The sequence below is a fragment of the Hippichthys cyanospilos genome, chromosome 4, assembly GCF_059441005.1.
Source record: "Hippichthys cyanospilos isolate Australia breed blue-spotted pipefish chromosome 4, RoL_Hcya_1.0, whole genome shotgun sequence".
Lineage (NCBI taxonomy): Eukaryota > Metazoa > Chordata > Actinopteri > Syngnathiformes > Syngnathidae > Hippichthys > Hippichthys cyanospilos.
The window spans coordinates 2,579,734-2,596,687 of NC_142372.1; the positions used below are offsets into that span (position 1 = coordinate 2,579,734).

General features: G+C 41.5%; 2 protein-coding genes across 3 annotated transcripts; both read right to left on the reverse strand.

Annotated features, from left to right (window-relative positions):
• Positions 1–386: 386 nt before the first annotated feature.
• Positions 387–1,657, reverse strand: LOC148424273 (BTB/POZ domain-containing protein KCTD12-like). The gene has a single exon (XM_088413231.1). It carries the CDS (start codon positions 1,513–1,515, stop codon positions 724–726), a length of 792 nt encoding a protein of 263 aa, XP_088269357.1. The 5' UTR covers positions 1,516–1,657; the 3' UTR covers positions 387–723.
• An 8,115-nt stretch (positions 1,658–9,772) lies between these two features.
• Positions 9,773–16,954, reverse strand: LOC148424274 (high-affinity choline transporter 1-like). Of its 2 annotated transcripts, XM_088413766.1 has the most exons (10): positions 16,886–16,954; positions 16,416–16,625; positions 15,621–15,734; positions 14,698–14,853; positions 14,471–14,619; positions 14,161–14,304; positions 13,536–13,689; positions 12,519–12,736; positions 12,022–12,403; positions 11,753–11,924 (listed from the first exon to the last, which is right to left on the reverse strand). In XM_088413766.1, exons 2-10 carry the CDS (start codon positions 16,597–16,599, stop codon positions 11,893–11,895), a joined length of 1,533 nt encoding a protein of 510 aa, XP_088269892.1. In that variant the 5' UTR covers positions 16,600–16,625; positions 16,886–16,954; the 3' UTR covers positions 11,753–11,892. The 2 variants fall into 2 exon arrangements, with proteins under 2 accessions (XP_088269891.1, XP_088269892.1); XM_088413765.1 differs by having other exon boundaries at positions 9,773–12,403.

Genomic DNA, 16,954 nt, shown 5'->3' on the forward strand with positions numbered 1-16,954 from the left:
TATATATATATATGTATAAACACATCATAAATAAATTGTGAAAAAGTATTAAAAAGCACTCCTAACCACCTAATAGCTTGAACAGCAACACAATTACACAACACATATATTATACATCAAATTTGTTATCGTTGTTATTGAGGCTGTTATTTTTATATTAATGTATTATTTATTATTGTGTTCATAGTATATACCACGAGCCACTTACATTTATTAAACATGGTAAAAATCAATGAAGTAAGCAAATATATTTTCTTTATATGGTTGTAAATAAGATGCCTCATCAATTTTTTGGGATATATATATATATATATATATATATATATATATATATATATATATATATATATATATATATATATATATACATATATATATATATATATATATACTGTGATTTTGGTGGACTGAGGCTGTAATTATTCTCATTTAAGTTTATTAAAGATGGTCTGAAAAAAATAAGCAAGTAGATACACATTGTCTTTACGTTGATAGAAAAATGCTCCATCAATTCTTTTGGATAAAGTCGACGAGGCATTTCATTTTCATATTTCTGCCGTCAGTCAAATGGTTTTCGCTTTTTTGTTTTTTAGAAGCATCGTGAACGGAGGCGGGCCAGGAAATGCAGGCGTCGGGCCGCAAACGGCCCCCGGGCCTTACTTTTGACACCTGTTACTTGTACCCAGAAGGACGAACGTTTCAAAAAAAAAGAAGCGCCGTCCTTCACGTGTAGCGACTGAAAACGTACTCGGTGTAGCTGGTCCACAATTTGTCCTCCGCCGGGTCGCCGCCGCCGGCCGAGCAGGTCCCGGTGGAGTTGCAAGCCACCATGTGGAAGCCGGCCTCGGCCAGCCGATCGAACGCCTGCTCCAGCGAGTTGTACTTGAGATAGTACCTGGACGTGTACTTGTCCGGGGTCCGGTCCGGATCCCGGCTCTCGTTCAGCGTGTCCCCGAACACCTCCTTGGCCAGGCCGATCTTGCTGCACACGGTGATCCGCGCCACCCTGCGGAATTTGCCGTCCGCCTGGACGTCCCTCCCGATGGTGTAGCTGCCCCGGTAGCCCACCGTGATGTAGCCCGAGGCGGAGCCCGGCGAGCGCGGGCTCCTCTCCGACGAGGAGGACGCGCCGGCGGGGCTGGAGAGCTCGGCTTCCTCCGGATCTTCGTCCTCGCCGGGGGAGCCGCCGTCCTTGGCCGCCAGGCGCCCGGCCAGCTCGGGCAGCCGGAAGAAGTCCGCCTCCCTCCGCAGGCGCCTCCTCTCCTTGAAGAACTCGGGCAGGAAGAGCTCCGAGTCCCGCAAGTAGTCCAGGATGTAGCGGAAGAGAAATCCGTCCCGGTCGAAGAAGAAGCGGCCCTTGGCGTCTTTGGGGAGCCGATCGGGAGAACTTTGGCGGAACTTGCTCCACAGCAGGGAGTCGGGAACCGCCGTCAGCGTGTCCAGGCGGGTCACGTACACCTGGCCGCCCACGTTGAGCTCCACGATGTCGGGGAAAGTCGAGCTGGGGCTCTCCATGGCCGGACGCTTCGGGTGGTGATCGCCGAGAAGCTCGCGAGTGCTTTCGGAGGAGCTCGTTGCTTTTTCGCTTTGGGCAGAGTGGGAGTGGGAGGAGAAGCGAAGCGATGGGCAGCGTGCCTGCCTTTTAACTGGTCGCTGGGAGTTTGGCCATGCGTCTCGGAACTCGCGAAAAAAAAAAAAAAAAAATCACACTTGAAACGGCAGCCAGCGCTACTCTCGTTTTCTGTGTTCATCGAAGAATTCTCTCCAAAGTCAAACAGTTTGGATTTACATCGGAATTCTGAATTTCTGCTCAGAATTCTCACTTTTGAAGTCAATAACGGAAATTTGACTTTTTTCGGAATTCAGACTTTATTTTCAGACACTCTTTTCTGTGTTCGTTTTGTTTGACCAGCAAAAAGTGGGAATTCTGACTGAATTATGACTTTATGGGATTTATGGGATCAGAATTCTTTTTTTTTTCTGTGCTCTTATCCTAAAGTCTGAATTCTAACCAGGGAATTGTGACTTTAGAGAATTAACTGACTTGAAAGTCTGTGAAATTCTGAAATTGAAATTCTGACTTTGTTTTTGGGATTTCTCTGAAATTATTTTTTTAATAAACGAAATTTAAAAAACGTATTACTACTATACAGGGTCAGGGGAGCGATGCCTTAGTATAACATGGCATTTTTTTGTTTTGTTTGTTTGTTTCTTTTAAGTTCTATTAAGATAAATCAAACACTTTATGGGATTTTTTTTAAATAAATGGCCATTTTTTCCGGGTGTGAGACGCTTTATTATACATGATCATTTGTTTGTCTTTTTTTAAAACTAAACTTGGCCTTTCAACGTAAAGTTTTGAACAACGATTCGGGTTTTCAAGTGGCGATTTCGATGGCGGTCCTGTCAACGCCGTTGCATTGAAAGCTAGCGACCTCTTGTGGACATTTTGCGGAGGTGCAACAAAAGTCAAAAGAATGACATTTATTCCCCAATGCTTGCACACGCGCACACAAGCCATCGCGTGCATGGCGATTCCGTTAAAGGTCACATTTTTTTCGCGAGCAGATAATAATTGGATGAAGGAGGTAGGGTGCCACAATCGCAATGTGAAGGTTAAGAGAAATAGAGATATGTCTTGTCTCTGAAATAATCACCTTCCCGATTTAGTCTAATTAGCTGAGTTTTATTTTTTTCTTTCTAAATGTCTGGTGTATTGGAGGTCTTCTTTGGCGTTTTATGGACATTGCCACTGCATTCAAACAAACGATTCGTGCAGGTTTTAGAAGTGAGCAGTATCTCATAATTTGTGTGTTTTGTGTGTATAAAGGGTTATATTTTAGTTAAGGGTTAAAGTTGGCTTTAGGGATTAGGTTTAGGGTTGGGTTAGCGTTTGGATTTAGGGCTTAACCATAAGGGGTGGGTTAGACAAAAGTTAGGGTTAGGGTTTTGATTTAGGGTTTAGGGTTAGGTTGGGGTTAGGGTTTGGAAATAGGGTTTGACCGTAAGGGGTGGGTTAGACAAAAGTTAGGGTTAAGGTTTTGATTTAGGGTTTAGGGTTAGGTTAGGGTTTTGATTTAGGGTTTAGGGTTAGGTTGGGGTTAGGATTAGGGTTTGGATTTAGGGTTTAACCGTAAGGGGTGGATTAGACAAAAGTTAGGTTTAGGGTTTTGATTTAGGGTTTAGGGTTAGGTTAGGGTTTTGATTTAGGATTTAGGGTTAAGTTGGGGCTAGGGTTAGGGTTTGGATTTAGGGTTTTACCATAAGGGATGGGTTAGACAAAAGTCAGGATTAGGGTTTTGATTTAGGGTTAGGGTTTGGAATTAGGGTTTAAACATATTTTGTGGGTTAGAAAAAAGTTAGGGTTTGGATTTAGGGTTTGACCGTAAGGGGTGGGTTATATATATATATATATATATATATATATATATATATATATATATATATATATATATATATATATATATATATATATATATATATATATATATATATATATATATATATATATATAGAGAGAGAGAGAGAGAGAGAGAGAGAGAGATAGATAGATAGATAGATAGCTAGAGATATGGTGTTTATCGGTATTATATTGTATTTTATAATATTATTCATTGTCAATCATTGCAAACGTCATTGACATGTCCACACTCCGAAAGATTAAAAAAAAAAAAAGCCTTATGTGCGAGTGTGTGTGTGATTTCGGCATCGGCACGACCCTCAGCGGTCTCCGATGTGACTCGCAGTCACACAACTGTCAGTCTGGAGTTTAGTGGAGTGTGAGCCGGCCAACGAGCCGTGCGCTCTTTACATCCCGGCTCATTCAATCATCCAGAGCTCACACAGCGCATCTTCAACCTTATGTACAATCACACACTTCTTGCATATCAATAAATTAGAAAAGCAATGAAAATTGAGGACAGAAATTCAACAGAAAATGAAAGTTCGACATTATGTAGACGTCAATGCCTATCATGAATAGAAAGGGAAGCGTTTTTTATGAAGAAAATGTAAAAGACAGCGTTGGACGCAGAGACACAAACAATTTTTTAATTTGCATTTTTAGAAAAGAAAACACAACTTACTATACATAGTCATTCATTTTCTTCACAAGAAATGTTTGAGAAAAAAAAACAAAAAATGCCTGATTTTATACAAAACATCTGTGATCTTTTATTAAAAAAAAAAAAAAAAAAAAAAAAAACGCCTTACAAATGCCTGGCCATGTACAGTTTGGTAATCTTTTTTGTTTTAATTTCTTAGAAAAAAAATCTTACTGTACATGGTTATTAAAAATGCCGTACTATAGTCTTTTTTTTTTTTGGCGTTTAAGGAAAAACAACGTCCGGATTAATGCAGTAAGGCTGTTGTTTTTGTTCTTTTCATTAAAAAAAAACATCTTACAAATGCCAAACTGCATACAATATGGTTGTTTATTATTTTTTTTTAGAAATAAAACCTTAGTATACATAGTTATCAAAAGAATGCCTTACTATACATGGTCTTTTTTAAGGTGTTTAGGACAAGCTAACAAAATAAAAACACCTAGTTTACACAATGTGGCTATTTCTTTTTTGTAATTTAAAATAAATTCCCCCACTATACATGGTCTTTTTTAATATGTTTAAAAAAGACAAACACCACCTAATTTTATAGTGTGGCTGTAGATTTTTCTTTTAATTAAAAACACCAAAAAAATGCCTGAATATTTACAGTATGGTTGTCTTTTTTACAAGAAAAAAACCACACCTTATTATACACGGTTATTTTTAAAGATGCCTTACTATACAGTGTGTTTTTGTAAGCTATACTTACAAAATTATTTTTTTAAATTACATTTTTATATAATATTTTATATTATATTCATTATAAATTATATATTTTCTTTGTAAATTGTGATTAAGAAAATACATGGTTATTTTATTTTGAAATACCATGGACTTAAAAAAGGCAAAACGTTAAAAAACTACGAAAAAAAACCCATGACTGACTGTAACAGCACCCCAAAAAAATGAGTACATTTTTTACATGCCTTGCCACTATAACAGAATCTGTGGATTTTCTTCCTACCTTGTTGGTCCTAAAATATCATGCGCACAAATTGCGGACGTCATCATCCTCTTCATCCCCGGCATCGTTATCATCCTCACCATCACCAATTTCGAGTGTGACTCCACTTGAAAATGTGTCATCTTCAAAAATTGTGTGATTGGGCGCGTGTGTATGTTTGTACTTGTTTTTCTGCATGTGGTGACCAAATCCAGGGTTATACTGTCTTTGTGGGGATCTCTTGTGTTTGTGTGGAACTTCACAGGTCTAGACCTTTTTATGAGTCCAGTTTTGCTTTTAGGGTCGAGGTTTGAATTGGGGTTAGGCAATCTGTTGTTATGGTTAGGGGCAAGAAATTGCCTTTTGTCAATGGGTTGTCCTTACTACGATAGAAAAACCCCTGTGCGTGTGTATGTGTGTGTCCATGCTTTTTGGGGACCAAATCCCAGGTTTACGTTCTTTGTGGGGACATCTTACCTTTGTAGGGACCATTTTGGTGCCCCCCAAAAGCCCAGAAGTGCATCATGTCAATGAGATGTCCCCACTATAATAGAAAAACTCCATGTGTGTGTGTGTGTGTGTGTGTGTGCGCACAGTATGCGTGTTGTCATCGTCACCTTCTCTCAGGGTAATACGTGTACCCTTGTGCTCCTCAATCAGCCCTAATGGATCTTCTGGCTCAGATTCAGCTGGGCCACTGATTATGATACTAAAGACACACACACACACACACACACACACACACACACACAGATAAAAGAGGGTGTGGTCATGCGTCATGATGAGTTAAGAGGTGTGATGACCATCCGGCCATTGATTCCATTCTTTCTCCTATTTTCTGCACTGTGTAAAGTGCTTTTCATTGATAATGATAGGAAATGATATTTCATCATTTCGTTATGTTTTGTTCCTTGCAAACAAAAACATGTGGCGATAAAAAACACGCTGCCTACTTGGGCCACCGAATCCCGTGTGCGCGCAAATGTGAAGGGTTCACATGGGTCCCATCCATCATGCTCCTCTCAGCCGCCATTTGAGAGCCAACCGCTCCCCAGGGGCTAATATGCACTATTGTGTGTGTGTGTGTGTGTGTGTGTGTGTGTGCTCCTAGATTATTCTCCCCACTGAATTTCTATGGGCAAGGGGAGAAAAAAATAGAACGCCCATCCTTTCCGTCTTTATAAAAACGCAGCGCTGTGAGGAAGATCTTCTTCCACTGGTGGGAAAACGCAAAATCACAAGGTCGCCACTTAATAGTCAGTTGCATAATATGATGGAAAAAATAGCTGCAAAATACATAGTAAATAAAAATGAACCAATGTTACCATTATGGTCAGTTGTCTGGAATCGTGTCCCCCTACTTCCGATCATCTCAGCGGATTCCGACTGACTCGTTCCGCAGCTGACGTGCTCAGCTCCAGTTGGTCCACCTGCGGCCCGTCCGAGGGGCTGCGGGGCCGGCTGGATAATTAGGTTCCCCCCCTGGCTGATTTAATTCTAGAAGCAGCGACGTTCATTTAGCTGACGATTCTCCTCAGCTGCTTGGAGAAGCTAATGGAGGAGATGGAGAGATATATGGGAACCAATAAGACATGGCGCTATCTGATGAATGCACACAAACACACACAAATATATATATATATATATATATATATATATATATATATATATATATTTAATGTAATACTATGTTTTTTCGTCCCTTCTTTACGGTATTTTCAAGTCAAAGTCAATTTTATTGTCAATTTCTTCATACAAAGGAATCGAAATTGCGTTTCTCACTATCCTCTGCGTTTTACATGTACAATAACAAAGTGCAGGTGCGCAAGACGAGACAATCCTAAAAACTAGATTCTTATCTATAGTAGTAATGTAAAGTGCAGTATATTTGATCTACTTTGCCGAGTGTTGCTAAACTAATAACTAAAACTAAATACGAAAAACCAGGTATGGCAAGATTACCCCAAAACAAGACATAAGTAGCAACATATCACCGCTTTACGGCATCAACAACTCGCGTGACCTGTAGGGTTGGCGGCGTTTACGTTGTTTTGCCTCCCTCTTCAGGCGTTATTATGTATTTACTCTTATTTTCTGTTTGCGTCAAACTGCCTGCGCTGCAACGCATCACTAAGATGCTGCTCTGCTATAGGTCGGCGTCACGGTGTCATTAAGATCTCGATATGCTAAAGACGATCTCGTTGAGTGCTTACGATATCGTATTTATTGTTAATTTTAGCGCTTAATTCAAACTTAAGTCGGTTCACCAAAATTGCTAGTGATCTTAATAAAAGCCTTCTTTTACCGAACACCTCTGTGTGTATTTTGATTTCTCAGCAACACTACTATCGTCCATCTGCATGCAGTTTTTTTTTTTTTTTTTATCCTCATTCACTTAGCTACTTCCAGCATCAGCTTCGCAATTGAATTAGCGAGGACGTTACGATACTTAGAAAGGACATAAATATGGGGCAGTCATCATGATAACGAAGCACCAGATGAGATAGGGAAGGGAATCGCTTTGATCCAGAAATCAATTGCTCACGTCCAAGCTGGAATTCACAGAGATAAGGAATAGTTGCACTTTTAAAATAGAAGTTGAACTGCGAAAGAAAATGTGCTAAAGTGAAAATATACATGTGGTTATTTCCATCTTTTTGCAATGGTTGTTGCTAGGGTGACATCTAAATTTAATTCAGAGGTTTTAAAATAATAAATTAATTGCTCAGGTAATGGCTAATCACACCTGACAATTTTTTTTTTTAGTTTGGTCAAGTAACGGTCGCATGTCTATGAAAAAATGGAAAAAACAAAAGGAATTCATAATCAACAAATTCAATATGAATGAGAATGTTGTGTTAAAATTGTGAGGGTTTGTGCTAGGTTTGCTTTTGTTGTTGTGTTTTGGTGTTGTGGTGGGTTTTACGGTGTTTTGTGGGTTTTGTTGTGGTGTTTTGTGGATTGTTTCGTTACGGTGTTGTGTTGTTTCATCATGCTGTTGTGTTGGTTTAGTGTTGTTGTTTGGTGCTGTGATTTTGTGGTGTAGTGTGTTGTGGTGTTCTGCTGGGTTTTGCGGTGTTGTGTTGTTGGAGTGGGTTTTGTTGTGGTGTTTTGTGGATTGTTTCGTTACGGTGTTGTGTTGTTTCATCATGCTGTTGTGTTGGTTTATTGTTGTTGTTTGGTGCTGTGATTTTGTGGTGTAGTGTGTTGTGGAGTTCTGCGGGGTTTTGTTGGTGTTGTGGCATTGTTTTGTGGTACGTTGGTGTTGTGGTTGTGTGGTAGTCTTATGTTGTGGTTTTGTATTGTGGTGGTGTGTTGTTTTTATGGTGTGTTGTGTTGCGCTGTTGTGCTGTGGTATTTTTGTGGTGCGTTCTGTTGCCGTGTCTTGTTTTGTTGTGTTGTGTATGGTGTGTTATTGTGTTGACATTATTGTGGTGGTTGTATGGCATTGTGTTGTTTTGGTTGTGTGGTGTAGCTTTGTGTTGAGTTGTGCTGCTGTGATCGTGTGGTATTGTGTTTTTATGTTCTGATGTTGTCTTTTGGTGTTGCGTTGTTTTGTTAGTGTTGTTGTGGTGGTGCGATGTTCAAAATTGGCCTTTTTGCGTATATAAGTTTGCCGTCTGCAGGTGTCGCTTGAAAAGGGAGAAGAAAAAAAGGTTCAAATTCATCTGAGGGGTCCAACGTGTTCCAGAAGACATTTTCCAACCCATCTATCCATTGCTGAACAGCAAAAATGTAGGACAAAAATCTGCTTGGAACACACAATCGACTTAAAAAAAAAAAAAAAAAAAACGATGCTGGAGGACATTCTAAATATATCCAGTCCTCATGAATGAATGACTCTTTTGGTTCCGATCCAAACGTTCCTTCCGTCAGAGTCCTACGTAAAAGCATCACCCGAGCGTCTCCCCGGTCGCCCGCAAAGCAAAAAATAAATGGATTGACTGGGACACGTCAGAGTTTTCCTTCATAATTGTTAATTATGGAGAGTGCTCGGCGAGTTACCGTCGACGAATTGAGATGGGCCCTTATCCCCAACCCCGCCGCCCATCCTGTCCATTTTATGGGATTGGGCTTCGTTCTCAAGGACACAAAATGGGACACTTGCGATGAAGGAGGCGGCGCAGGGGATGGGCGGGGCGTACTCCGGCGCCATCGACTGACCGTCGCCCCCAGCCCACCCCGCGCCCAAGCTCCGGTCCAAGACGAGGAGAGTACAGCACTTAAGGTAATGTAAATAAGCGAGGACCGAGAGCTATTTTGAGACATCGCCTTTCATTACGGCCGCGCGTGGCGGACAAAGACGCAACTCGGGCCATTGTGATTTCACTCACGTTTTTCAGACATGTTCTCCGTCTACCAGCAAACTGGCCCAAGGGCCTGGAAAAAAAGCAAGCCCTGACATAAGATGCTGTGAAAAAAAAAAAAAAACACAAAAACCTCAGACATGAAAAGATACTAAAAAAAAAAAAAAAAAAGCATTTGCTTACACATGGAAAAACTGTTAATGCTACATTCAAATTTAGAAAATTTGTTTTGTACTATACAGTATATTGAAGGAAAATATTAAGTGAGCAAAACTTTTTTTTGTCCCTTTCATTCTTCTGTAAAAATTTGAAAATTGACAGTAATACTTCTGTTGAGTGATAGTTTAAAAAAGAATTGTAAATTAAAAGTATTACTAAAAAAAACAGTTTATTATATCAAAGTAGATTTAATATAGTTTTTACAGTTGCATTTTTATTGTTCCATCCGCTATGACATCAAAAATAAATAAACATTTCGATAACATCCTTCATACATGGTTCGTATGTCATTTTTTCTTTCCCCCCCATATTTTTACAAACACACGTCACAGAGAAGATAATCTGTACACGGCCTTGAATAACACACACATTACAGTTTCAAAATTCAAAAATGGCTGACACGCAAAAAAAAAACAAAAATCACAAACAGCAAATGACATTTTCCATATAACGAAACGATTCAAGATTACATTCATATTCAAGTGTTGTTTTGATTTTTTTTTTCGAAAAAAAATTGCTCACATGATTTACATTAAGGCAGCAGAATAAAAGTGTCATTGAAGAGTGGTGCTTCATGGGAAATGCAATGCAAATTTCAACTAGTTTCACTATTGCTTTTCGAACTTCCTATGAGGCTTACCTACTGATTCACAGTCAGTGTCGGAAATTTCTCCGTCAAACTCATCTTTATAAAGACACTCACGGAACAATATGGTATATAATGCTATCGTACGATATATAGTTTACCTATCGGGTAAGGGCCAATCGGAGAGGACCACTAGGTGAAAATTAAATAGGGGAGAGCAAGATGCCATGTGGAAGAAAACTGAATACTACGCTGCGAAGGTTTTGCGTTTTTCTCAAAAAGAAGGTCATGGAGTTAAACATTTCCTAGAAAATGAAATGAAAATGAATCAAACGTATTAAACGGAAGTTTTTAAAGTTAATACTGTAAAAATAATAGTTCTAATACAAATACATAGAAGGTGAATTTTCAATCCCAATTTTGGCGCCCTCTAGTGTCCGATGTGCCTTGCATCGCCGATCTCGCCTATTGGATGGGCCAACCGTGGTAAACTTGATGATAAAGTGGGTCATTCGCCAAACTTCTGCGGTGATCCACAAGGGGGAGACATTCACCCGACTCTACTGATGATGAAAAACCAATTTGCGATGCCCAAGACAGTTTCAGTTCAATTGTCACGTTATTTTCTATGAAATTCACTTTTTTTTAAGCCTGAAATACAGAATAAAACTGACTACTACCCTGCGAAAGGAGTTTGACTTGTGGTGATATACGTCTATGTGGTTCGTGCAAGTATTTTTTCCAGGCTTATACTATGGCCCTTGCTGGGGACATGGCCAAAGTCTTGTATTATCTCGCGTACTGGGCGAGCCAAATTTGGTCAACGACGAATACAAGAAAAAGAACGAAAACGCTTTCGCCTACAACTTGATGGACTCGAAGTGAATATCGTCTTCCGGTTGACGCCATCTACCAAAACAGCCAGAAACCAAGTACTGGGTACAATAAAGACGCAGTTCTTTGGTGTAGCGCCGCGTTGAGTGGCGTATATAACGTCGGTGGAAATATGGCTTTTATGGTTGACCGACCACATGGTTTGAGTCTCAGCTAGGCACGGGCCGATAACGAGGTTGACGGTTTACCGTGGTGGGAAAATGTCAAGGTTTCAATAACCGCCGATACCGTCTTTAACCGGTAATGAGATTAAACGTAGCAGAATATGAATGGCCGCTTATAGAGTTGACTGGCAAGACACAAGAGCTGTAATTTTAATACCCTGATATTTTTGCTCAAGGTAATCAAACCGTCAGAGATCGGGCCATGCCTAGTCACAAACATCTAGGAGTACGGACTAAAGTCAGGATGGATGGACGGATGGATATTAATACATTTCTCACGTACGGTCTACGTCAGCCACACTGCTACTGAGGAAGTACTCGTACGGTACGCAGAGCTAGTTTGTTAACTTTTGTACAATTTTTGAGCTAATTTGGCGAGAACGTGGAATAAAAGCCTAGCGTCCCGGTCGGCGCCGTACCTCATCGTCCCTCAATCGGCGTCTCGTTTTTGATGGCCGGCCGGACCGGCTCTGGTTGCGGTCTTCCACGAACGAGCGACCCCGATCTTGTCATTCTTCATCGTGGTGGGAGGAGTCGGGGCTGGACTCCTCCTCTTCCTCCTCCACCGCGTCGGCGGGCAGCGTGTCGCGGCGCGTGAAGGCGGCCGCCAAGGTCACGCTCAGCCGCGGTTTGACGGGCGCCATCTCAGACAGCCCGATGTTGTTTCCGCGGCTCACCAGCGTGGCCTTGTCCATAATCTCCCCGCTGTGCTTGGACACCACCGCGTCCAAAAAGTCGTATTTGTGAGACAGCTTGCCGCTCTCAAACAGGTACTTGGCCAGGTAGGAGAAAACCACGTTACCCAGAAAGGAAGCCAGCATGGAAGCCGTCTTGAAGGGGAACTTTTGAATGACGACGTCCTCCATTTCTCCGGTGATGTGGTGCTTGCGTTGCTCCGTGGTCCAGCCGGGGTAATAAATAAAAGGGGGCAGTTGCAGGTAGGGCTCGCCCCCGCCTATACGCAGCACCATGCCGAAGGCGTAGGCGGCCACCGAGCCGTACGTGTTGGTGCCTTTGACGAAGAGCACGCTGAGGAGCTGCGGGAAGATGATGACGTAAACCAGGTCGGAGCTCAGGTACCAAAGTCCGTAAACCGTCCCCGTCACCAGCGCCATCAAGGTGGCCAGACCGCCAAACACGAAGATGGTGATGCGCATCACCCACACGATCTCGCGGTCCGACGCCTGCCGGGACACGGTCAAAATTTAAGAAGCTTTCTGAAGCTAAAACTGGCCAAAACGTTTATTTGACAAAACGTCGTCACGCAGTTCGATTATGAGAATGTAAAAAGGAACCGACCGACTGTCTGAAGGCCAGCTGGTAGATGTTCCTGGCAAACATGGAGCTGGCCGACAGGATGGACGAGTCGGCCGACGACATGACGGCGGCGGACACGGCGCCCAGGCCGAAAAAAGACACAAACGGCGGACAGAGGTGCTGCAGAACGATGGGGAGGATCATATCGGCCTCTTCCTTATCTTTTGGAGGAACGGCGCCGTATGTCGTTTGGTTCCAGTCTGAATGAGGGACACCCATGTTCTTGTTACACAAGCGTGTAAAACCACCAAGCAGCAATCATTTTTTTAAATAGTTTGGCAATAATTTATTCATTATTTGGATATTCCTTCTTTTTTTTAATGGACAGAAACGTCTACCCACAGGCCATACGGATTCTGAACAAATCCCTCACGCACTAATCTGCCTCATCACCAGTCACTTTACTGAAAGGACACATGCACCTTACAAATCCTGCACAGTGCAGGAAAGCTCAGTCTCTTCCACTCTATCTACTCCATAATATGCTCGAAATCTCAGTCTATTCTTTAATTAGTATTTCAATATTACTGCCCTTATTACTCTATTACTGTTTTTTTTTTATTGCCTACTTATTATTTGCATTTTTTTAGTCTGCTCGGGGGAGTGAAAAAAAATAAGAATTTCATCGTGTAGTACGCATATGACAATAAAACTCTTGAATCTTGAATGAAGGTACTGAATTGATCAAATAATTCAGTACTTAATGACCCAAAGTACTCATTTACTCAGTTATTTAAGGACTCAAGTAATCCATTACTTTTTTGGTTACTCTTTACCACTCGAGTTTCAGTTTCATTTCTGGTTCAGTGAGGAAATCTGGAGAGCAATCTACTAATTTGCTCCCTTGCCTTAACATTTAAAACGGATGGCAGCTACATTATGAATGAGGAGAAGCAGCTGCTATTTATCCAGCCTTCTCTGATCTAAAGGCGACACGGGCCCCCCCTGAGTGCTGTGGAACATCACAAACACAAAACACATTTCAAACATATGCTTCACCTGTGGAGGCCCCGATAGCTCCGATAAGAACGGAGGGAACGGCCATGACGAGGCATCCGAAGGCAGCGATGAAGGACAGGACTTGTGCGTAGGTGGCAGACGAAGCGGATAGGACTCGTTGGAAATACACCTGCCAAGGAATGCCTCCGAGCATCTGCGGTTCAATTGCACAGCCGTCAAATACATCCGGGAATCGAACCGTCACTCATTCGCCGGAAGAACCCCCACGCAGGCACAGGGAGAACATGCAAACTCACACAGGAAGGCCAGAGCTGGAATCGAACCTTCAACCACACCTATGGGCAATTATGAGTGTCTAATAAAACTAGTTACCATGCATTTTTTGGAGGATGTGGGAGGAAACCAGAGTACCCGGCGAAAACCCGCTTGGGAAAGGGGTTAACATGCAAACTACACATGGGAAGGTTGCAGCCGGAATCGAACCCGCGACCCCTTATAAGGGGATTTTGGAGCTTCCGGTTACCATGCATGTTTTGGGGAATGTGGGAGGAACCCGGAGTACCCGGAGAAAACCAGCTTCTACCATGTTGCAACATTATTTAACAAGCTAACTTTAGCAGAAGATAAAAAAACAAAAAAAAACAACAAGCATAGGGCACAATACCAGGAGGCAAAAATTGTCGATCCAGACCCAGGTGTCGCTTTTGTTGACACTGCCTCTCCATGGCGACTGGTACACGTGCTTGACGGCAGTCACCGTGATGTCTGACACGGCTGTGTTGCTCAGAGCAAATGGGACGCTGATCCACTGCAGGTAAAAAAAACAAAAAAAACAAAACGCTTTAAAACATGTGAAGTGTAGTTGCAATAAAATACAAATAGAAAAAAATAAAATTCTTCCTTGCTTCCTTTCGCCTTAAAAAAAAAAAACGTCTAATTACGTCTTTGGCACTGAATGAATGATTTGTACATACCAGGCCAACAAAGATGCAGAAGAGCTGCACCACGTCCGTGTAGGCCACCGAGTAAAGTCCTCCCACCAGCGTGTAAAAGATGGCGATGAGGGCCGAGATGACCACGGACATTTTGATGTTGATGTCAACGATGACGCTGAGCGTGGCGCCTGAGCTTACAAAGGCAGGTGATTGGAGGTGACGAGCGCGGCCATTTTCCGGCGCGGCGGGGGCGCCGCCCAACTCACCGAGGGCCGACAAGATGGCGGCCGACCAGAAGATCTCCCCCATTAACGCGGGTATGAAGAGAAGGCCGCCCATGCGTTTTCCGTAGAGCTGCTGGAACGGGTCCAGCATGGTGACGTAACCTCTCGAGCGCATGGGCTTGGCGAAAAAAAGGCCTCCTACAACACAAAAGATACATCTTTTCACATAGAGATGGAAGGAACTACTAACTAAATAAAAAAAATGCTAGCATTTAATCAACTCATTCAATACCAAAGACGTATTTTTACGTGTTTTTGAAGTCCTGATATTCAAACCCAGCTACCTGTATTTCAATTTCTTTCAAATGTACTTTGGTATTTAAAGTAAGTGCCTGAAGCGAAGGTGTCCAAAGCACGGCCAGCGGGCCATTTACGGCCCCTCATGCACATTTTTGCGGCCCGTGCCATATGCTAAAAATACCAGTGACGTATTTTCACGTCTTCCATGTTTTTTAGGGATGGGCGAGTACTGATACCAAGTATCAGTATTGGGACGATACCAAAGTGCTTCATGAAGCTTCATTTTTCTATCACTACCAAGACGCACATAAAGCTTTTTGACACAAAGATACCACGATGTGAGATAATGAATAAAATGAGGATATACCTCCATTTAAGAAAAATACAAAAAAACAGCGAATAGGTGAATTTATGACTGCTGACTGAAAAATAGGTGGTGTTTCATAATACTCAACGCAAACTGATATGTATTGATAAACGTGACGTAAAATACAAAATTACTGAACAGAGAGAAAAATGAAACACACAAGCAATGTAACCAAGTTATTAAGGAGTTGAACAAAATCGATCAAATTCACATCATGCACGGAGCAATCGCTTCGTGCTGTCAAATGATGAAAAAACGAGGGACAAAAGATGAAACACCGTGCAGTAGCCGCACTCACCGACAACAAGACTGAGGGCGTATCCAAATGGGGCTTGCGCCCAAGCCAAGCCATAATCCGGCAGATAAACGTACTCGGCCGTACCGTTAATGTACCCTCCTCCGACCCAAGTTGCTGAAAAAAAAAAAGAAAAAAAAATTGAGCAAAATACAACTTTTATCCACAACGCAGTCAAGTTTGCATTATTTTCCTTTTGCAGCGCTGCATTTGGCCATATGATTAGGTACACCTAAAAATCTAGATTTTTTTATACACACATACACATATATAGATAAATAAATATATATATATATATATATATATATATATATATATATATATATATATATATATATATATATCTCTATATATATATATATATATATCTATCCATCTATCTATCTATCTATCTATATATATATATATATATATATATATATATATATATATATATATATATATATAGACATTGACAGTATGCACACCTTTGTGTATACTTATACATATCTATACTTACATATACAAATAGTATACCTATATATATATATATATATATATATATATTTTTATATATTTTTTTTTTTTTTTTTTAAATGTTGCAATTTTGCAAAATGGCGCTCAACCTCGTAATCAAATATAATAAATGTTGTTGTAAACAAATTTACATTTCCGAAAACCTATTGGATCCAATAACAATGAGGGCGTACCTAATGAAGCGTCCCGCGAAAAGAAAAAGAACCGTTGCTCAGCAAGGCACGCAACTTCTTTTCATTCCTTTATTTTTGTAAATAAAAGAATCCGACTCGGGCGACGTACCCGTCATGGTGAAGCCTCCCACGAACAATCCAATATCTCTTCCCCCGACCATGATAGTTTCGCTGCGATCCGTCCCTTCGGCCTCCCCGGAGTTTTTGTTCTTCCATGCCGCCCAGATGCCCACGAAGAGGATGAGGATGTAAAAGAGCGCGATGGCCGCAAGCCCCTCGACGTGGATGGTCATGGTCGCGCCGCTCTTGCGCTGGAGACCTGAGGCGAGGCGAGCGTCAAAAAATGCAAAGTTCAAAAACACTCAAGTATTTTCGGGGGATAACGCCAAAACGATGTAAAAACATCACAAAAGTTCCAACGGACGCACGCGCATTCTCCAGTTAAACAAAATTTAAAAAAAAACACACATCAAAAGAAAATAAATCGTCGAATATATAACCGAAACATTTGATAAGAATGCGCGTAATTACGCAAGAAATTTTACTTACGCATCTGCTTAAAAAAATAAAAAAACGTACCTGAGAAGTTTCTAGATGCATGTGCAGGGCTCCTCTAACGGTTCCGTCAAAAGCTTGCGAGGAGCGCTC

What these genes read in the sequence shown, in the direction of transcription:
- LOC148424273 (XM_088413231.1), bottom strand. Translation starts at nt 1,515, where the DNA reads ATGGAGAGCCCCAGCTCGACTTTCCCCGACATCGTGGAGCTCAACGTG.
- LOC148424274 (XM_088413765.1), bottom strand. Translation starts at nt 16,599, where the DNA reads ATGACCATCCACGTCGAGGGGCTTGCGGCCATCGCGCTCTTTTACATC. An exon ending in CGCCCTCAGTCTTGTTGTCG is followed by an intron (nt 14,854 to 15,620) that starts GTGAGTGCGGCT and finishes TTTGTGTTGTAG; the next exon opens with GAGGCCTTTTTTTCGCCAAG. An exon ending in CGCCATCTTGTCGGCCCTCG is followed by an intron (nt 14,620 to 14,697) that starts GTGAGTTGGGCG and finishes TTGTAAGCTCAG; the next exon opens with GCGCCACGCTCAGCGTCATC.